The sequence below is a fragment of the Silene latifolia genome, chromosome Y, assembly GCF_048544455.1.
Source record: "Silene latifolia isolate original U9 population chromosome Y, ASM4854445v1, whole genome shotgun sequence".
In the NCBI taxonomy this organism is placed as follows: Eukaryota; Viridiplantae; Streptophyta; class Magnoliopsida; order Caryophyllales; family Caryophyllaceae; genus Silene; species Silene latifolia.
Genome location: NC_133538.1, coordinates 133253736 through 133270431, shown reverse-complemented (window position 1 = coordinate 133270431; position 16696 = coordinate 133253736). Strand labels below are relative to the sequence as shown.

The 16696-nt window shown below is 37.1% G+C and overlaps 1 protein-coding gene across 1 annotated transcript; it reads left to right on the top strand.

The window, feature by feature from the left end:
* The first annotated feature begins 248 nt into the window (after window positions 1-248).
* LOC141628954 (uncharacterized) lies at window positions 249-914 on the top strand. Its single transcript, XM_074442036.1, has one exon. It carries the CDS (start codon window positions 249-251, stop codon window positions 912-914), a length of 666 nt encoding a protein of 221 aa, XP_074298137.1.
* Window positions 915-16696: the final 15782 nt, after the last annotated feature.

Here is a 16696-nt window from a genome sequence, read left to right as displayed (position 1 = left end):
CCTAAACCCTAGTTTTACTGTTCATCGAATTCTGCATTAAATTGAGCAATTAATAATGGCGATCATGGTTTTTAGTGAACAACCTGAATCATCTTCGTCAAAAACAAAAAAAAAAAACACCTAAAACAACACGAAAGCCACCTACGCCTGCAAAGAATGCTACCGGAGTACCATCAGCTGGGGAAAAACTTGTATCAGGAAGGGGTAACCTTGTACCTTGTTCGGGGGATGCAACTAAGACCAAAACGATGGCTGAAATCACAGGGATACCGGTGCTAAATTTGTCTGAGGATGGCGTAGACACCTCGGGATGGAAGCAGAGGAAGAATGGAAAGGATGTGCCGATTATGGAGCCTATTATGGAGGATGAGGAGCTGACTGACCTGCTGCAGTTTACTTTTGAGGATACCAAATCTGAGGTAGATTTCTGGAACACTGCTGTGTATGGTTATGTTCTTGGTGCTAACCCTCCTAGGGAGATGGTTGAGGACTATGTTTACAAATTATGGGACCAATATGATGTGGACAGAGTCTCGTTTATGGAGAATGGGGTCTTTTTGGTTAGACTTAAAACATTAGTACATAGAGATAATCTGCTGAATTCTGGGCCTTATCTTTTTGAAAACAAACCTATTATTCTTCGTCCTTGGTCAAAAGATGTTGATTTGATTAAGGAGAAAGCTGATAAAGTGCCTGTTTGGGTGAAACTGTATGGTATACCTCTTAAATTTTGGGGAGATTGCCTTCCTCGTATTGCAGGACTGGTGGGTAAATTTGTTAGGAAGGATATTGCTACACAGGAAAAAACCAGACTGAGTTTTGCTCGGATTATGGTTGAGCTGACTATTGATCATGTGCTGAAAGAAAAAGTTAGGTTTCTGGATGAGGGTGGTAATGTGGTTGATGTTAGTTAGGGTTGAGTATGAATGGAAACCTGTGTCCTGCTCTATCTGTAAAGGGTTGGGGCACAGTTCACTACATTTTAGGAAAGCAAAGCCTAGGTCAAAACCAGGTCCACCTAAGGTGCATCCAAAAAAAGTATGGAGGCACATTCGAAGCTTTGTAGAGAACACGATGTATTCGAGCATCCTGCTGCTATATTCACACCTGAGGTTTTTCCCTACTCTAGCTAGTGTGGTGAAATCTACACCTGCTAGACATATCATGAGAATGAGTAGACAGGAGAGCTTTGCAGGGTATAGGGCAAAGGGGGGCTCTGGTCCTTTTACCTTTATTGATGCCTTGAACAAACTGGCTACTCCAAAGGGGGGGGGGGGGTAGTGCAGAATGGAAAAGATCCCCCTCCACTAGTTTTAGATGCATAATATTGGGTTATGGAATGTTAGGGGGCTAAATGATATTAATAAATAGAAAACGGTCAAATGGTTTTTGCAGAATAATGGAATAGCTCTTTTTGGAATTTTGGAAACAAAAATAAAGCCTAGCAAGTTTTTGAATAAGCGCACTAACCTGTGTGAGGGGTGGAGTGTGTCTACCAATAGTAGTTGGCACAAAGGGGGGAGGATATGGATTTTTTGGAAGCCTAAGTGTTTTCAGGTTCAGTTCCTTTCCTATAGTGCACAGCATATACATATGAAAGTTATATCTAGAACAGATGACAAGGAATTTTTGTTAACCATGATTTATGCCTTCAATGAGGTTGATGAGAGACAGAGTTTGTGGGATTTTTGAAGCGATCTGCTTGTCAACCGTGTCTTGAACCTTGGCTCACGGCTAGGGGACTTCAATCTTGTATTGAGCCCAATAGAGAGGTTAGGTGGAAGTTCTCTTTGAAAGGAAATGGAGCAGTTTCAAGAATGTGTTTCATTATGTTGTATGGATGATATTCAAGCCTCTGGTGCACTGTATACTTGGTCGAATAAGCAAATACCACAGGATAGAGTCTACAGTAGGCTGGATAGAGCAATGGGAAATATTGAATGGATGGAAGTTTATGGTCACTATAATGCTCACTTTCACCCTGTAGGACTTTTTTATCATTGTCCTTGTACTCTTGTTGATAGGACTAGTGATATAAAATGCAGGAGAAACTTTAAGTACATTAATATGTGGGGGCAGTCTGAGATGTTCAAGCCTTGTGTAGCAAATGTGTGGAATAGGAAGAAAGATGGGACCAAAATGTTTCAACTTGTGAAGAAATTAAAGGAACTGAAACCAGAGCTGAAGCAACTTAATAAGCACTGCTTCTCTGATATTGAGACAAGTTTTAATGTGACTGGTATGTTGCTTGATAAACTCCAGAGCGAGTCGGTGGTTAGGCCTGGGGATACTGATTTAGTCCAACAGGAATGTCTTGTGGCACAGGAGCTGAGGGATCTTCAGAGAGCTAGAGATAGTTTTCTGATTCAAAAAGCCAAGCTGCAATGGTCACTGGAGGGTGATATTAATTCTGCTTATTTTCACAATGCTATGAGGAAAAGAGTAATGCAAAACAAGGTCCATTGTATTGAGAACCAGCATGGGGTTTTATGTACTGATGGAGCTCAGATTCAAGATGCCTTCCTGGAGTACTATCAGGACCTTCTTAGATCTAATAGTCAGGTGGAACATGTGAATATTAATGTGGTCCAACGTGGGAAATGCTGTTCTGATGATCACTGGACTCTTTTGAATTCACCAGTTTCTGCTGAGGAAGTTAAAGAATGTTTGTTTAGCATTCCCAAGGACAAATCTCCTGGGCCTGATGGCTACATAAGCATGTTTTTCAAAGATGCCTGGGATATAGTAGGGGGTGAGGTTTGTGATGCTATCATAAACTTTTTTGACACTGGCAAGCTTCTTACTCAAATCAATGCCACCTCTATAACTTTGATTCCTAAAATGGATAGACCTACATCTGTCAAGCATTTCAAGCCAATTGCCTGTTGTAATGTCTTGTATAAAACCATCTCAAAAATTTTGTGCAAGAGATTGGTTGGGGTCCTGCCTGATCTAATCAGCAAGAATCAAAGTGCTTTTGTGTATGGTAGGAGTATCCTAGAAAACATTCTGATATGTCAGGATTTGGTTAGGCTATACCATAGGAGTACCTCTTCTCCTAGGTGTATGTTTAAACTAGACCTCCAAAAAGCATATGACTCTATTGAATGGTCGTTTATTGATGAGATGCTGAGGGCAATGAACTTTCCTGATAAATTTAGGAGCCTGGTGATGACTTGTATTACAACTACTTCCTTTTCTTTTAATTTGAATGGTTCAATGTTTGGTTACTTCTCTGGTAAAAGAGGGCTACGGCAAGGGGATCCAATTTCTCCATTGATCTTCACAATTTGTATGGAGTATCTCTCTAGGATCTTGGATTATGCAACTGAGAAGTGGTTTTTTAGATATCATCCACTTTGTAGAGCTTTGAGGTTAACCCATTTACTCTTTGCTGATGACTTATTATTGTTTTGTAAAGGAGACACTAGATCCATTATGCTGCTGTTGAGGGCATTCTCTACCTTTTCTGCTACTTCTGGGCTAAAGGTAAACCCTGCCAAGTCTGAAGTGGTATTCTGTGGAGTGGATGCTACTGTTAAGAAGGATATATTACAGGTATCATGGTTCAGAGAAGGTCACTTACCATTTAAGTACTTGGGAATTCCTATCCAACCAGGGAGGCTTTCTAGACAGGACTACTCTATTCTGGTGGAGAGAATTGTGGCTAGAGTAAGAAGTATAGGGGTTAAGAAGTTGAGCTATGCAGGGAGACTCACCCTGGTTAACTCTGTGCTGAATACTTTGCACAACTATTGGGGTTCTATATTCTTGATTCCAAAATCAACTATCAAGAGAATTGAAGCTGTGTGTAGGAACTTTTTCTAGGATGGAGGTACTGAATATAATAGAGCTCCTCTTGTTTCCTGGTCTACTATTTGTACTAGCAAGAAGGAAGGGGGGTTAGGTGTAAAAAATGTTGAATTTTGGAATGCTGCAAGTGTTGGTAAATTAGTGAATTGGATTTACACAAAAGCTGATAGACTGTGGGTGTTGTGGGTCGATCATGTTTATTTGAAAGGACAATACTGGAGTTCATACGAACCTCCTCCTGATTCCAATTGGAACTGGAGGAATATATGTAAAACAAGGAAGTTGTTGGCTATGGGTTATGTAAGGGGTCAGTGGACTTTGGATGTGAAGGGTATACTGTGAAGACTGGGTACCAACTGTTGCAGGGGCATCACCCTCCTGTATAGTGGTACAAGGAGGTTTGGGATAGCTGGTTTGTGCCCAAGCACTCCATTATAGGCTGGATGATTAAGCAGGAGGCCTTGAACTTGAGAGATAAATTGCATAGATTGAATATTTGTGGGAGTAGTATGTGTGTCATCTGTGAAAAGGAGCTTGAAACACACCAGCACTTATTTGCTCAGTGTGAGTACAACAAGGCTGTGGGGTTCATTCTGGATGACTGGCTGAGTAATGCATTTAATGGAAATGTAAAGGATATGCCTATTCTGAAGACTATTTGCAGACTGGTACAAATTACAACTTGGTACACTCTATGGATGGAGAGGAATTCTCGCAGGTTTGATCTGGTTGTCAGGAGACCTGAGAGTTTGGTGAAGGACATACAAAGAATTGTATGTATGCGTGTGAAAATGATGCTGCAGGAACAGTGCCCTGCTAGTATTGAGTATTGTATTTGGCTGCGCATGAGAGATATTATTTAACTAAGTAATAGGAAAGGAAAGTATTAGCTGTTAGAATGTATTGAAATGATGTATTTGTTGATGGATTTTTTAATGAAAAAGCTCACATTTGACCAAAATATATATATATATATATATATATATATATATATATATATATATATATATATATATATATATATATATATATATATATAGGCAAGATCCGGTGAGTTTGCCACTTTTCGTGAGTTACCCCCGCATATATAAACAATTGATCTAACAAAATTAATTGCTCACAATCATATGTCACACAAACATTCCCTGCACACTCTTTCTCTACCAATCCCTACTTTCTCTCTCTTTACAAACCAATTGCTTTGTTTTCGTAACAAACAAAAAACGCTAAAAAATCTGTCAAAATCGTCCAAATTCATCAATAATTTCATCAGCTCTTCCCCAATTTTTTTTGTAATTCAAATCAATTACACCAAACTCATTCACATTTTCAAAAAAATCGGTCAAAATCGTCCGAAATCTTCCAAATTCATCGTCAAATTCATCAAATGAGGAAGAAGATCCTCATATTGGTCTTAATTTTGCTTTGTCTCAGAACCACAAATCTCAGTTTTATATGCTTATAATGTCAATAATTGACAGTTGACGCTTTGAGAACAATCAAGTTCATCATAATACCAACCATCTCAAGCCATATAGAGATCCTGTCCAATTTCCGCTTTATCATCAACGGAAAGATCTTCCCCTCATATGTGAGCATGTGATACATGGTAAAAAAATCCCAATTTATTATCGTCCAGCTGCTTTGTTTTTCATGCAAAATTAACATCAACATTTTTGAATGTAGAAACGACAATCCCTTCTTTTGATGTTTTCATTGTTTCCAAAAAGTCACATAAGAAATCAACCTACCACATGCACAAACAATAACTCGGTTAAATTAGCACTGAAAGAGGACATAACAGATTATATCCCAAGACAACGAACAAGAAGTAACTATAAAATACAATAACTGAGTTTCAATAATAGAATAATTCGGTTAAAGTAATACAATAACTGTTATTAAACATATTATACACAAACAGAACAAAACAAGAAGTACTAGATAAAATAATTGAGTTTGAATAATACAATAACTCGATTAAAGTAATACAATAATCGAGATTTAATGCAACAACAACAACAACTCATTATCTTCATTGGAACAAAAGCATAACGAGATCACCAGGAAAAAAAACATCAAAATTCAAAATCAGGTACAAAAACGCAAACTGCAATTATGAAACCCTAAAATTATGCGAAAACAATAGAAAATATAATTTAACAACAAAAACACGACAAATTGAACTACATAATGAAACCAACTGAAAAAAATTGAAGAATAGACACACAAAAGACTAGAAATTCAAGGAAAGAAAATTTTTTTGATGTTCAAAAATAAACAAAAATTAGTATAATAAGAGGAAATGATTACCTGACTATAAAAACTGAAGATAAAGACGAAGTAGATCTATTGAGCGTGAAGAACAAGCAAGAAATTGTTCCGAAAACGGAGAGAAATTGAAGATGAAGATTACGAAACAATTAAAATTCATTATCGCAGGTTTTTTGTTCTGAGCATTTAGAGGGAGAAGGAGAAGGGAGAGAGTAATTTTTCTAATAATGACGGAGATTGAGAGAAAAGTGAGTTTTTATAGCTTGAGTAAGATTTAATCTCAGCCATTCATCTTATATTAGATCAATGGTCCAGATTTAGAGGGGTAACTCACCAAACATGACCCAACTCATATGATCCTTATATATATATATATATATATATATATATATATATATATATATATATATATATATAAACACATATATGTTTTCTAAATCTAAAACACATGACTTGAATAACATTCACTTGAATGAATCAACATTTTTGCAAAACCTTTTTCCGTTGCTTTAAGCTTTAATCCTAATCGTTTACTTTGCAAAATTATTTTTCGAAAGTTGAATCTTTTAAACTAAGTAATTTTCGTGTCAAAAGTTTATCCTTTTTAAAAGCGCATAGTTTTACAATCCTCTTCTAGACAATTGAATTGTATTGTTTTATAATCGATTGTATTTAATATTGAAACATTGTAAGCTTAACATCTTACACACCGTAGTCTTAACATCCTACACCATGAAGGCTTAACATCCTTCACAATCGAGAGCTTCACATCTCACAAACACCGAAGTGTTAACATCCTTCAATAGCACGATTAAGCTTAGCCGTGGGTATTAGTAGTTTATTGTACGCTAGACCGGATTAGGTGCTCGTGATAAACAATTAATAAAAAGGAGTGGACGTAGGCTTTTCAATTGGGATGAACTACCTTAAAAACTCTTGTGTTATTTATCTTTTTCGTTTTTTATTTCTGCGACTTTTTACTTTACAAAGATCATTAACATAGTCGACATATTTGTACTTAATTAATAAGTTGCAAAAATCAAAGTATACCACCTTTGCATATCAATCGAAAAAGAGTGCATGCTCTATTCACCCCCCCCCCCCCCCCCCCCCCCCCCTAGAGTATTTGTTGGGCTATTGAACTCTACAGATCCCCACAAAATGTTATTGATCGTTTAAGGTGATCTACACCGGTGAACGGTGTGAAAACCATAGAATACTTGTTCGCTGAGTAGGTTGGGTCGAATGACACCGCATCGCCAAAGATCCTAAAGTTTTCTCGGGCAGTACTGTCAGCCCATATAACCCTACTTAGGCTACCATCATCATAAATATGGTAGTCAAAGTAGAAACCTTTTATGGTTTCAAACATTTCCTTGAAATGGTCTACGAACAATTGACCATCTCGTTCATGAATAGAACTTTAGCGCTTGTAAGTGAAACTTTAGTCAATATCAGTGAAACTTTAGTCAATATCAGTGAAACCTTCATCACCAACAAACGACCACCACCAACACCCCACAACCCGATTCAGGCCCACCCACGACGACCACCTTCCTGAACCACCACTCCCACGACCACCTGCCTGATTACCACCCCCACGCCACCACTTAGATCCGCCACCACAGCAAAAAAAAAAAAAAAGAATACTAGATCTGAAAAGAAACACCACCGCCCATAACCCACGGCCACCACCACCACGGTCCACCAACTCTGAAAAAAAAAACGAGGCCCAGTTTTTACGTCGCCGCATGAAATGAATTCGAAAAAAATAAAATAATAAAATAATAAACAAACAAACTCTAAATCTGAAAAAATACAAAAATACCACCAACACGACTCCATTAACAAACACCCACCGTGACACCATTAACCACCACCTACCAAAAATCTGAAAAAAAAAGGAAATGACGAGGCGGCTGCCTGACCGACCACCCCCACCAACTCCACACGACACACCAACAATAACAACAACAACTCCATTTTCAAATCTAGGAAGAAAAAGAAGAACAAAAAGAAAAAAAAAGAAGGGAATGCGGCGGAAGGAGAGACATACCAAAAACCACCACCACTCCTTTTTCAGATCTAAAAAAACCAAAAAAAAAGATGCGGCGGGAGGAGAGAAGTGAAGCCGCGGGAGGATAGGCATGGTGGTGGCGTGGGCCGTGGCGGCGGAATAGGAGAAGTGGTGATGAAACATTAGAGTTTAGAGATTGATATAGAGAGTTTAGAGAGAGGAAATGAAGAGTGGAAATGAAATGGGAGGTAGTGAGTGATTAGGGTTTGTTTGAATTTATATCTCATCTTTTTAATTTGTTTTAATCTTAACCCTTCATTTTTTTTGATCCAAAGGTTTAGAATGGGATTCATGGACTCACCTAAAGAAGGTGGACTCATTTGATCCTAATTCTATATATATATATATATATATATATATATATATATATATATATATATATATATATATATATAAACACACACACACACATGCTCAAACACATATGTTTTCTAAATCTAAAACACACGACTTGAATAACTTTCACTTGATTAAATCAACATTTTTGCAAAACCTTTTTCCGCTGCTTTAAGCCTAATCGTTTACTTTGCAAAATTATTTTTCGAAAGTTGACTCTTTTAAACTAAGTACTTTTCGTGTCAAAAGTTTATCCTTTTTAAAAGCGCATAGTTTTACAATCCTCTTCTAGACAATTGAATTGTATTGTTTTATAATCGATTGTATTTAATATTGAAACTTTGTAAGCTTACCATCTTATGCACCGTAGTCTTAACCTCCTACACCATGAAGGCTTAATATCCTTCACAATCGAGAGCTTCGCATCTCACAAACACCGAAGGGTTAACATCCTTCAATAGCACGATTAAGCTTAGCCGTGGGTATTAGTAGTTTATTGTACGCTAGACCGGATTAGGTGCTCGTGATAAACAATTAATAAAAAGGAGTGGACGTAGGCTTTTCAATTGGGTTGAACTACGTTAGAAACTCTTGTGTTATTTATCTTTTTCGTATTTATTTCTTTGAGTTTTTGCTTTACAAAGATCATCAACATAGTCGACATATTTGTACTTAATTAATAAGTTGCAAAAATCGAAGTATACCACATTTGCATATCAATCGAAAAAGAGTGCATGCTCTATTAAACCCTCCACCCCCCCCCCCCCTATAGAGTATTTGTTGGGCTACTGAACTCTACAAATCCCCACAAAATGTTATTGATCGTTTAAGGTGATCTACACCGGTGAACGGGGTGAAAACAATAGAATACTTGTTCGCTGAGTAGGTTGGGTCGAATGACACCGCATCGCCAAAGATCCTATACTTTTCCCGGGCAGTACTGTCAGCACATATTGCCCTACTTAGGCTACCATCATCATCAATATGGTAGTAAAAGTAGAAACCTTTTATAGTTTCAAACATTTCCGTAAAATGGTCTACGAACAATTGACCATCTCGTTCATGAATAAAACATTTAACATCCCTATGGAAGTTCTTAAAATTATTTAAGCTTGCTCCAATGTTTTCGAACCCATTCACGTGTTCCTTGTAGATTTTGTACGTCGTTATGTGGATAATCGATTTTTTGTGGAATCCCTAACAAACAACCGATGATTATCAGACTACAATATATTTCGGAAATCGCTGCGTTTGATCGACATTTTGTATAAATGTGTGTCAGAAAGCTCAAAAAACATTTTCAAAAATGAAAAAAACATTTTAAATCATTTCAAACATACTTGATGTGTTTTATGCACGACGACGGAGTCACAATGACACTAATTAGGGTCAAAATCGACACTATATCAAAAACCGACTCAATATTCAAATCCCGACTCAAACACGAGTCAAACCTGATTCAAACAAAACAAATCTGTTGAGCTAAATTTCTTGATGATGACAAGTTCCCAATGCTTTGTTCCTTCTCAATTATTGTTTTGGCAAGATTTATAATGTTGCAGGTCTAGACTATATCAATCAAAGAGGATGGAAGCTGTTACATTTATGTGTCCGTCTTTGTCTAGCATTATTGTAAGAATGTGGTTCTTAAGCTCACTTGTATGTTCTGAACAGTTCCGCAGTCTGTTCAGTTCCGAATGGTTCAGAAAACAGAATAAAGAACACGTGATTGATTTTATTTGGCAAAGAAGGATTTCGAATAAAATATTTTCTGAATAAAATTTGGCTAAGATATTTTTAAGAACCTTCTGGTGGTTTTTAGAAAAATTATCTTTTGAAATTAGTTGGAAGATTTATCTTGCAAAATAAGTCAAATTATTTTATGGAGTATTTTTATTCTAAAAGATATTATTTGCTTTATCTCTTTGCCAAAAATATAAGGTTTGTTACCAAACTATTCTTCTATATAATTTTCCGGCTGATCATTCTTTGGGACCACCGAAATTGAGAGCTTCACATATTATATCAACAGCTTTTGCAAATTACTTTTTACGTGTCTTGTTCTAAAACTTATTTGCAAAATATCTTTCTTGTCCTGAAAACCATTCTCGTGTGCTTAATTTCTTATATTCATAGTACTATTTTTGTTCTCCATCGTTCTAAATTATTGAACCATATAAAGAGACAAAGTGTGTTGTAATCTTCTTTTTGTCAGAGAGTGCTTTTGGGGTACGGGGTTGTACTCGAGTCGCACGGTCGGGGTTAATCATGGGGATTTACTTTGTAATCGGGTTTGGTTATAAAGTGAATATTAATAAGAGAGAGGGTGGACGTAGACCGTTAGAGAGTAGGTCAAACCCGTTAAAAATCTCGTGTCTCGTGCCTTCTTTTGTTTTGGTTATATTCATTTTCTCACTTTTTTTTTATTCCCTTTTAATTCACGCGCTTAGTTATCACAGTATAGCACAACTTTGATTATTTGAACAGTTTCCGTGGCTGTTCATTAACCTCTATACTGTGTTATTGAGCGTGAAAAAGTTATACACTTTAATTTCGCTTTAATTTTTAAAAGGGTACTTAATTCACCCCCTCCCCCTCTTAATTACCGGATCGATAAACTCAACTATTTTTGGAGCAACTAATGAGGTTTTATGTGTATATTTTTCCAATCTTATGCAATCGGAGTTCGAGATGAGCATGATGGGCGAGCTAGGATTCTGTTTAGGTCTTCAAATAAAGCAAACCACACATGGCATAATGATCCATCAAAGGAAGTATATCAAGAAAATGCTAAAGAAATTTGGTATGACTACAGCAAATCCATTTCCTACACCTATGTGTTCTACACTCAAGCTTGACAAAGATGAGAAAGTTAAAAGTGTAGATGAAAAGGTGTATCGAGGTATGATAGGTTCACTTTTATATCTCATAGCTAGTCGTCCAAATATTCTTTATAGTGTATGTTTGTGTGCTCGGTTTCAATCAAATCCTAAAGAATCACATTCAACAGCTGTAAAGCGTATTCTTCGATATTTGATTGGAACTCAGGATTTATATTTATGTTATCCTATGGATTGCAATTTCCCTCTCACGGGGTATTCAGATGCAGATTATGCAGGTTGCTCAGTTGAGAAAAAGAGTACCTCTGGTGTTGCTACTTTTGTAGGACCGTGTCTTATCTCATGGGTTTTCAAGAAACAAAATATGGTTTCTTAATCTACTGCTGAGAGTGAATATATCGCTGCTGCTCAATGTTGTGCTCAAATCTTATGGGTAAGACAACAACTGCGGGATTACGATATGATCATTAATTGTGTTCCAATTATTTGTGATAACACTAGCGCAATTAATATTTCTAAAAATCTCGTTCAGCACTCCAGGACTAAACACATTGACATTCGTCATCATTTTCTTCGCGATCATGTAGAAAAAGGGAACATATGCTTAAAATTTTGTAAAACTGAAGATCAGTTGTCAGATATTTTAACTAAACCGTTGGCTAGAGATCAATTTGAGAGAATCCGATTAGAATTGGGTCTCTTAAATAGTAGCTCATAGTCGACATTGTCTTTGAATTGATCTCCTATATGATTGACTAGAATTGAGATTCAGGCGTTTTGTTTTGACAACGTGTCCTAAAGTTATTGTACTCAGTGCAGTCTGCTTACTCTAGTTGGTGTTTTCATCTAGACTAGTAATAAGTTGACTTATTTTTAAGATGTTATCATTCGTATCCTCATACAAATATTTTATGGCAAAAATTTAACCTACCCCACATCATCCACCCGCCGTCCTCTTTAATAACCCCCTCCTCATAAATTCCAAACCATCCCCATCCACATAAAAACCCTCTCAATTATTATTACCCCACCTATCATCAACCTAACTTCTACCAAACACCCACCCGTCCTCTTCAACTCATCACCATGCCGAAAAAAACTTCCAACGCTAAACTTCTGGCCGCCGCTGCGCCAACCAATCCCAATGCCGATGTCCAAGCTACCACCACTACCCGATCCAAAACCCGAATTAAAGAAACCGCACCCATATCCACACCGGAAACCACTGACATCACTCCTTCTTCACCTAAAACCTCCTCAAAATCACCCAATGTCAAATCTAAACCCTTTATTCCAACCAAACCCATTCCAACCCGTTCCAAAAAACCACGTGCAACCATCTCTGAGGAGCTAATCGCTGCCGCCGTTGAGAAGATCCCCATATTAGAAGAACCGGTTGTTGTCTTTTCTCCTGTAAATCGAAAAGGGAAAGGGGTTTTGATTAAAAGAGGCCGAAAGAGTGTTGTTCAACCAACAAGTCCGATTATTGACCAAGATGAAGAGAAATTGGAGGATACTTAGGAGGAAGTTCATGATAATGAGATGGAAAAGGTACGGTTCTATTCTCAGGGTAAAGTTGTTGGTGTTAAGCATAACTTAAAAGGAAACGGGCTGGTTCGGATGTCGATAGTGATGTGGGGAACGATGAGCCGAGTTCGAGTCTTCATGTTCCTTTTTTCTCCACTATCAATTGTGACAGGATTTTACGGGTTATCGATTATCTCGGTCTAGAGAAGGAAGACACTGCTACATGTCGCTGTTTGCTCACTTATCCGATTATGTCTGGTTGGTATTACCCTACTGCGTGGTTAATGGACAAGGTGTCAGTCGGGTTCTTTCTTGCTGCGCTTGAAATTCAGAATTGGGTTCCCCTTTTTGGTATAACCTGTCCTGTCTATATCCCTGAGCTTCTTCAATTTTATCAGTCTGTGGCTGTTAATTCGTCTTGTAAAATGCTTACGACAAATATTAATGGTCAGACCTTAATTCTTCACACAAAATACCTTGCCAGTATGTTCCAAATTGGCAATAGGGGATTTAATAAAATTGATAAAAATACTTGGCCCGGACTTGATTATGTCACCAAACTTGAAGTTTTACAATTTTTTGATAAGACTCTCACATCTGATGCAAATGTCAAAATTCATCCCCGTAATTTGTCTACTGAACAAAAATTCATGTTCAATTGTGTGTGTCGCACTATTACCCCCCGTAAGGAGTCCCGGGGCAGTTGCTTACTCTCGGATTTGATGATCATGTATCACGTATTTCAGTAATTGCCTCTGAATCTTCCGTATATCATATTCCATCACATTCGTTTTATTGCTAAATCAGTTCAAACTTCAACGGAACCGCATCCGCTACCGTATGGGATGTGGCTTTCCTATGTTTTTCAAGAGATGGGTCTTCTTACTGAACACAGTTTTGGGGTTGATATGAGAGATGAGGTGAAGAATGGTTTGTTGAGACAAATGCAGTTAGAGGAGGTAGATGATCATTTGGTCACCATTGGTGGACATCCAACTGATGTCGATGTGAACAGTGTTGGTACAGGAGGTATTGAGGTTCTGAATTCTCGTGTAAACACCCTCACGGATGCTGTGGTTAGTCACTCGGAGAAGGTTGACCGTGGTCTTGCTGCTCTTGAAACCCGTGTTGCTAAGTTGGAAGCGAGACATGCCTCTATTCATGCCAAACTTGACCAGATCCTAGCCTTGCTCACCACCTAGCCTTGCCTCACTTATTCTCTGCCTTGCCTATTTTGTCGTCTTATTTTGCTGGATATTGATACTCTCTTAGATAGTCTTTACTTGTTATGATGATGTCTTTGGACTGTGTTCGGTAGATGCTCTTAGTGTTTCTAACTGTGGTCATTCCGTCACTTCTTTTTGCGCCTCTTTCTCCTTTTGATGATGTCAAGAGGGGGAAAGATTAGAGGGACGTATTGCACTAGGTAGCTACTTAGTTTTAGACCTTGTTCTATGGTGAGGATCTTATTATGTTTCTAGACTTATGGTTTATGTTTCCTTTAAAAACTGATCTTGTGGAAATGTTAATGTTTCTTATTTCCGTAATTTGTCTTGTATCATTTGTCTTGGATGCCATATGCTTTCATTGCTTTGTTAAGGGAGAAATATTTTTTAAAGGAACTTGCCATCATCAAAGAGGGAATTTGTTGAGCTAAAGTTCTTGATGATGACAAGTTCTCAATCCTTTATTCCTTCTCAATTATTGTTTTGGCAAGAATTCTAATGTTACAGGTCTGGACTATATCAATCAAAGAGGATGGAAGTTGTTACATTTATGTGTCCGTCTTTGTCTAGCATTATTGTAAGAATATGGTTCTTAAGCTCACTCGTATGTTCTGAACAGTTGCGCAGACTGTTCAGTTCCGAATGGTTCACAAAACAGAATGAAGAACACGTGATTGATTTTATTTGGCAAAGAAGAATTTCGAATAAAATAGTTTCTGAACAAAATTTGGCTAAGATATTTTTAAGAACCTTCTGGTGGTTTTGAGAAAAAATATCTTTTGAAATTAGTTGGAAGATTTATCTTGTAAAACAAGTCAAATTATTTTATGGAATATTTTTATTCTAAAAAAATTTATTTGCTTTATCTCTTTGCCAAAAATATAGGGTTTGTTACCAAACTATTCTTCTATATAATTTTCCAGCTGATCATTCTTTGGGACCACTGAAATTGAGAGCTTCACATATTATATCAACAACTTTTGCAAATTATTTTTTACGTGTCTTGTTCTAAAACTTATTTGCAAAATATCTTTCGTGTCCTCTGAACCATTCTCGTGTGCTTAAGTTCTTATATTCATAGGACTATTTTTGTTCTCCATCGTTCTAAATTATTGAACCATATAAGGATACAAAGTGTGTTGTAATCTTCTTTTTGTGAGAGAGTGCTTTTGGGGTACGGGGTTGTACTCGAGTCGCACGGTCGGGGTTGATCGTGGGGATTTACTTTGTAATCGGGATTGGTTATAAAGTGAATATTAATAAGAGAGAAAGTGGACGCAGACCTTTAGAGAGTATGTCGAACCACGTTAAAAATCTCATGTCTCGTGCCTTCTTTTGTTTTGGTTATTTTCATTTTCTCGTTTTATTTTATTCCCTTTTAATTCACACGCTTAGTTATCACAATATAGCACAACTCTGATTGTTTGAACAGTTTCTCTGACTGTTCATTTCGCATGAATACTGTGTTATTAGCGAGCGTGAACAAGTTATAAGCTTTAATTTCGCTTTAATTTTTAAAAGGGTACTAAATTCACTCCCTCCCCCTCTTAAGTACCTGATCGATAAACTCAACAAAAGCCACCCAAAATATCACCCACATCTTAGTGTACACGGTAGAAACACAATAACCATAAAATATATCCAACAAAACCTAGGATAGAACAAACCACAAATTCCAAATTTGTGAAAGGTACATGACAGCCCCTTTTGTCGCCAATGTACTCGCGCCACAATTGCTGGCCTGTATGGCCACGTCGCCCAAAACACACAACACCATACATTCTTCTATAAATACCCTTAAAGCACCACCATTGACACTTACGCGAGAGTCCTCCCTTTCTTCCTCCCTTAAAACTCTTGACCTCGACTTCTAAAGTCAAAAACCGACACGTGTTTTCAACCTACCGATTGAAAACAAGAGCCATATACATTGTTTGGTACCGTCATCGTGCATTAAAAACACTTGACTTACCACTTCTATAATACCGCTCATATTCTATAGTAATAGGACCATTTGTTTACGCCTAGGAGTGGTGTAGACTATGAAAGAATAATGTTATATTTGAGCAAATGTGTTATAAGTTAGAAATGTGACCGCTTGTTTTAGAGACATTTTCAAACAGTTATATCTAGAGTTTTAGATCTATGATGAGGGTGATTCAACATTGAGGCAAAAGCTTATTGACTTAGCTTTCCAACGCATGGTCACAAGCTTGATTTCGATAAGTAACGAAGAAATGACATATGTTTGAAAATCAGTGTGCAAAGCGGAACTCGGTGAGTGATGTTACGCGCTAATTAGTTTCCTAATTTTGCACCTTCTTATAATATTCCCAATAATATAATATTATATCCTATTATTATTATTATTTTTCTTACCTGCCACAGATATTTTATTATAATATTATTATATCTTACAACCTAAAAACTTTCCTAAAAACAATATTACTTTTCTACTATATATACAATAGCAAACCACAAGTTTTATTCACTTTTACAAATCACAAAAGAGAACTAGAGAGAGAGGATGATAAGGAGAAAGAAGTTATTTTGGCATCTCACTAACTTTCTAAGATTGAAAGGTATGTTTTATAAAAACCATT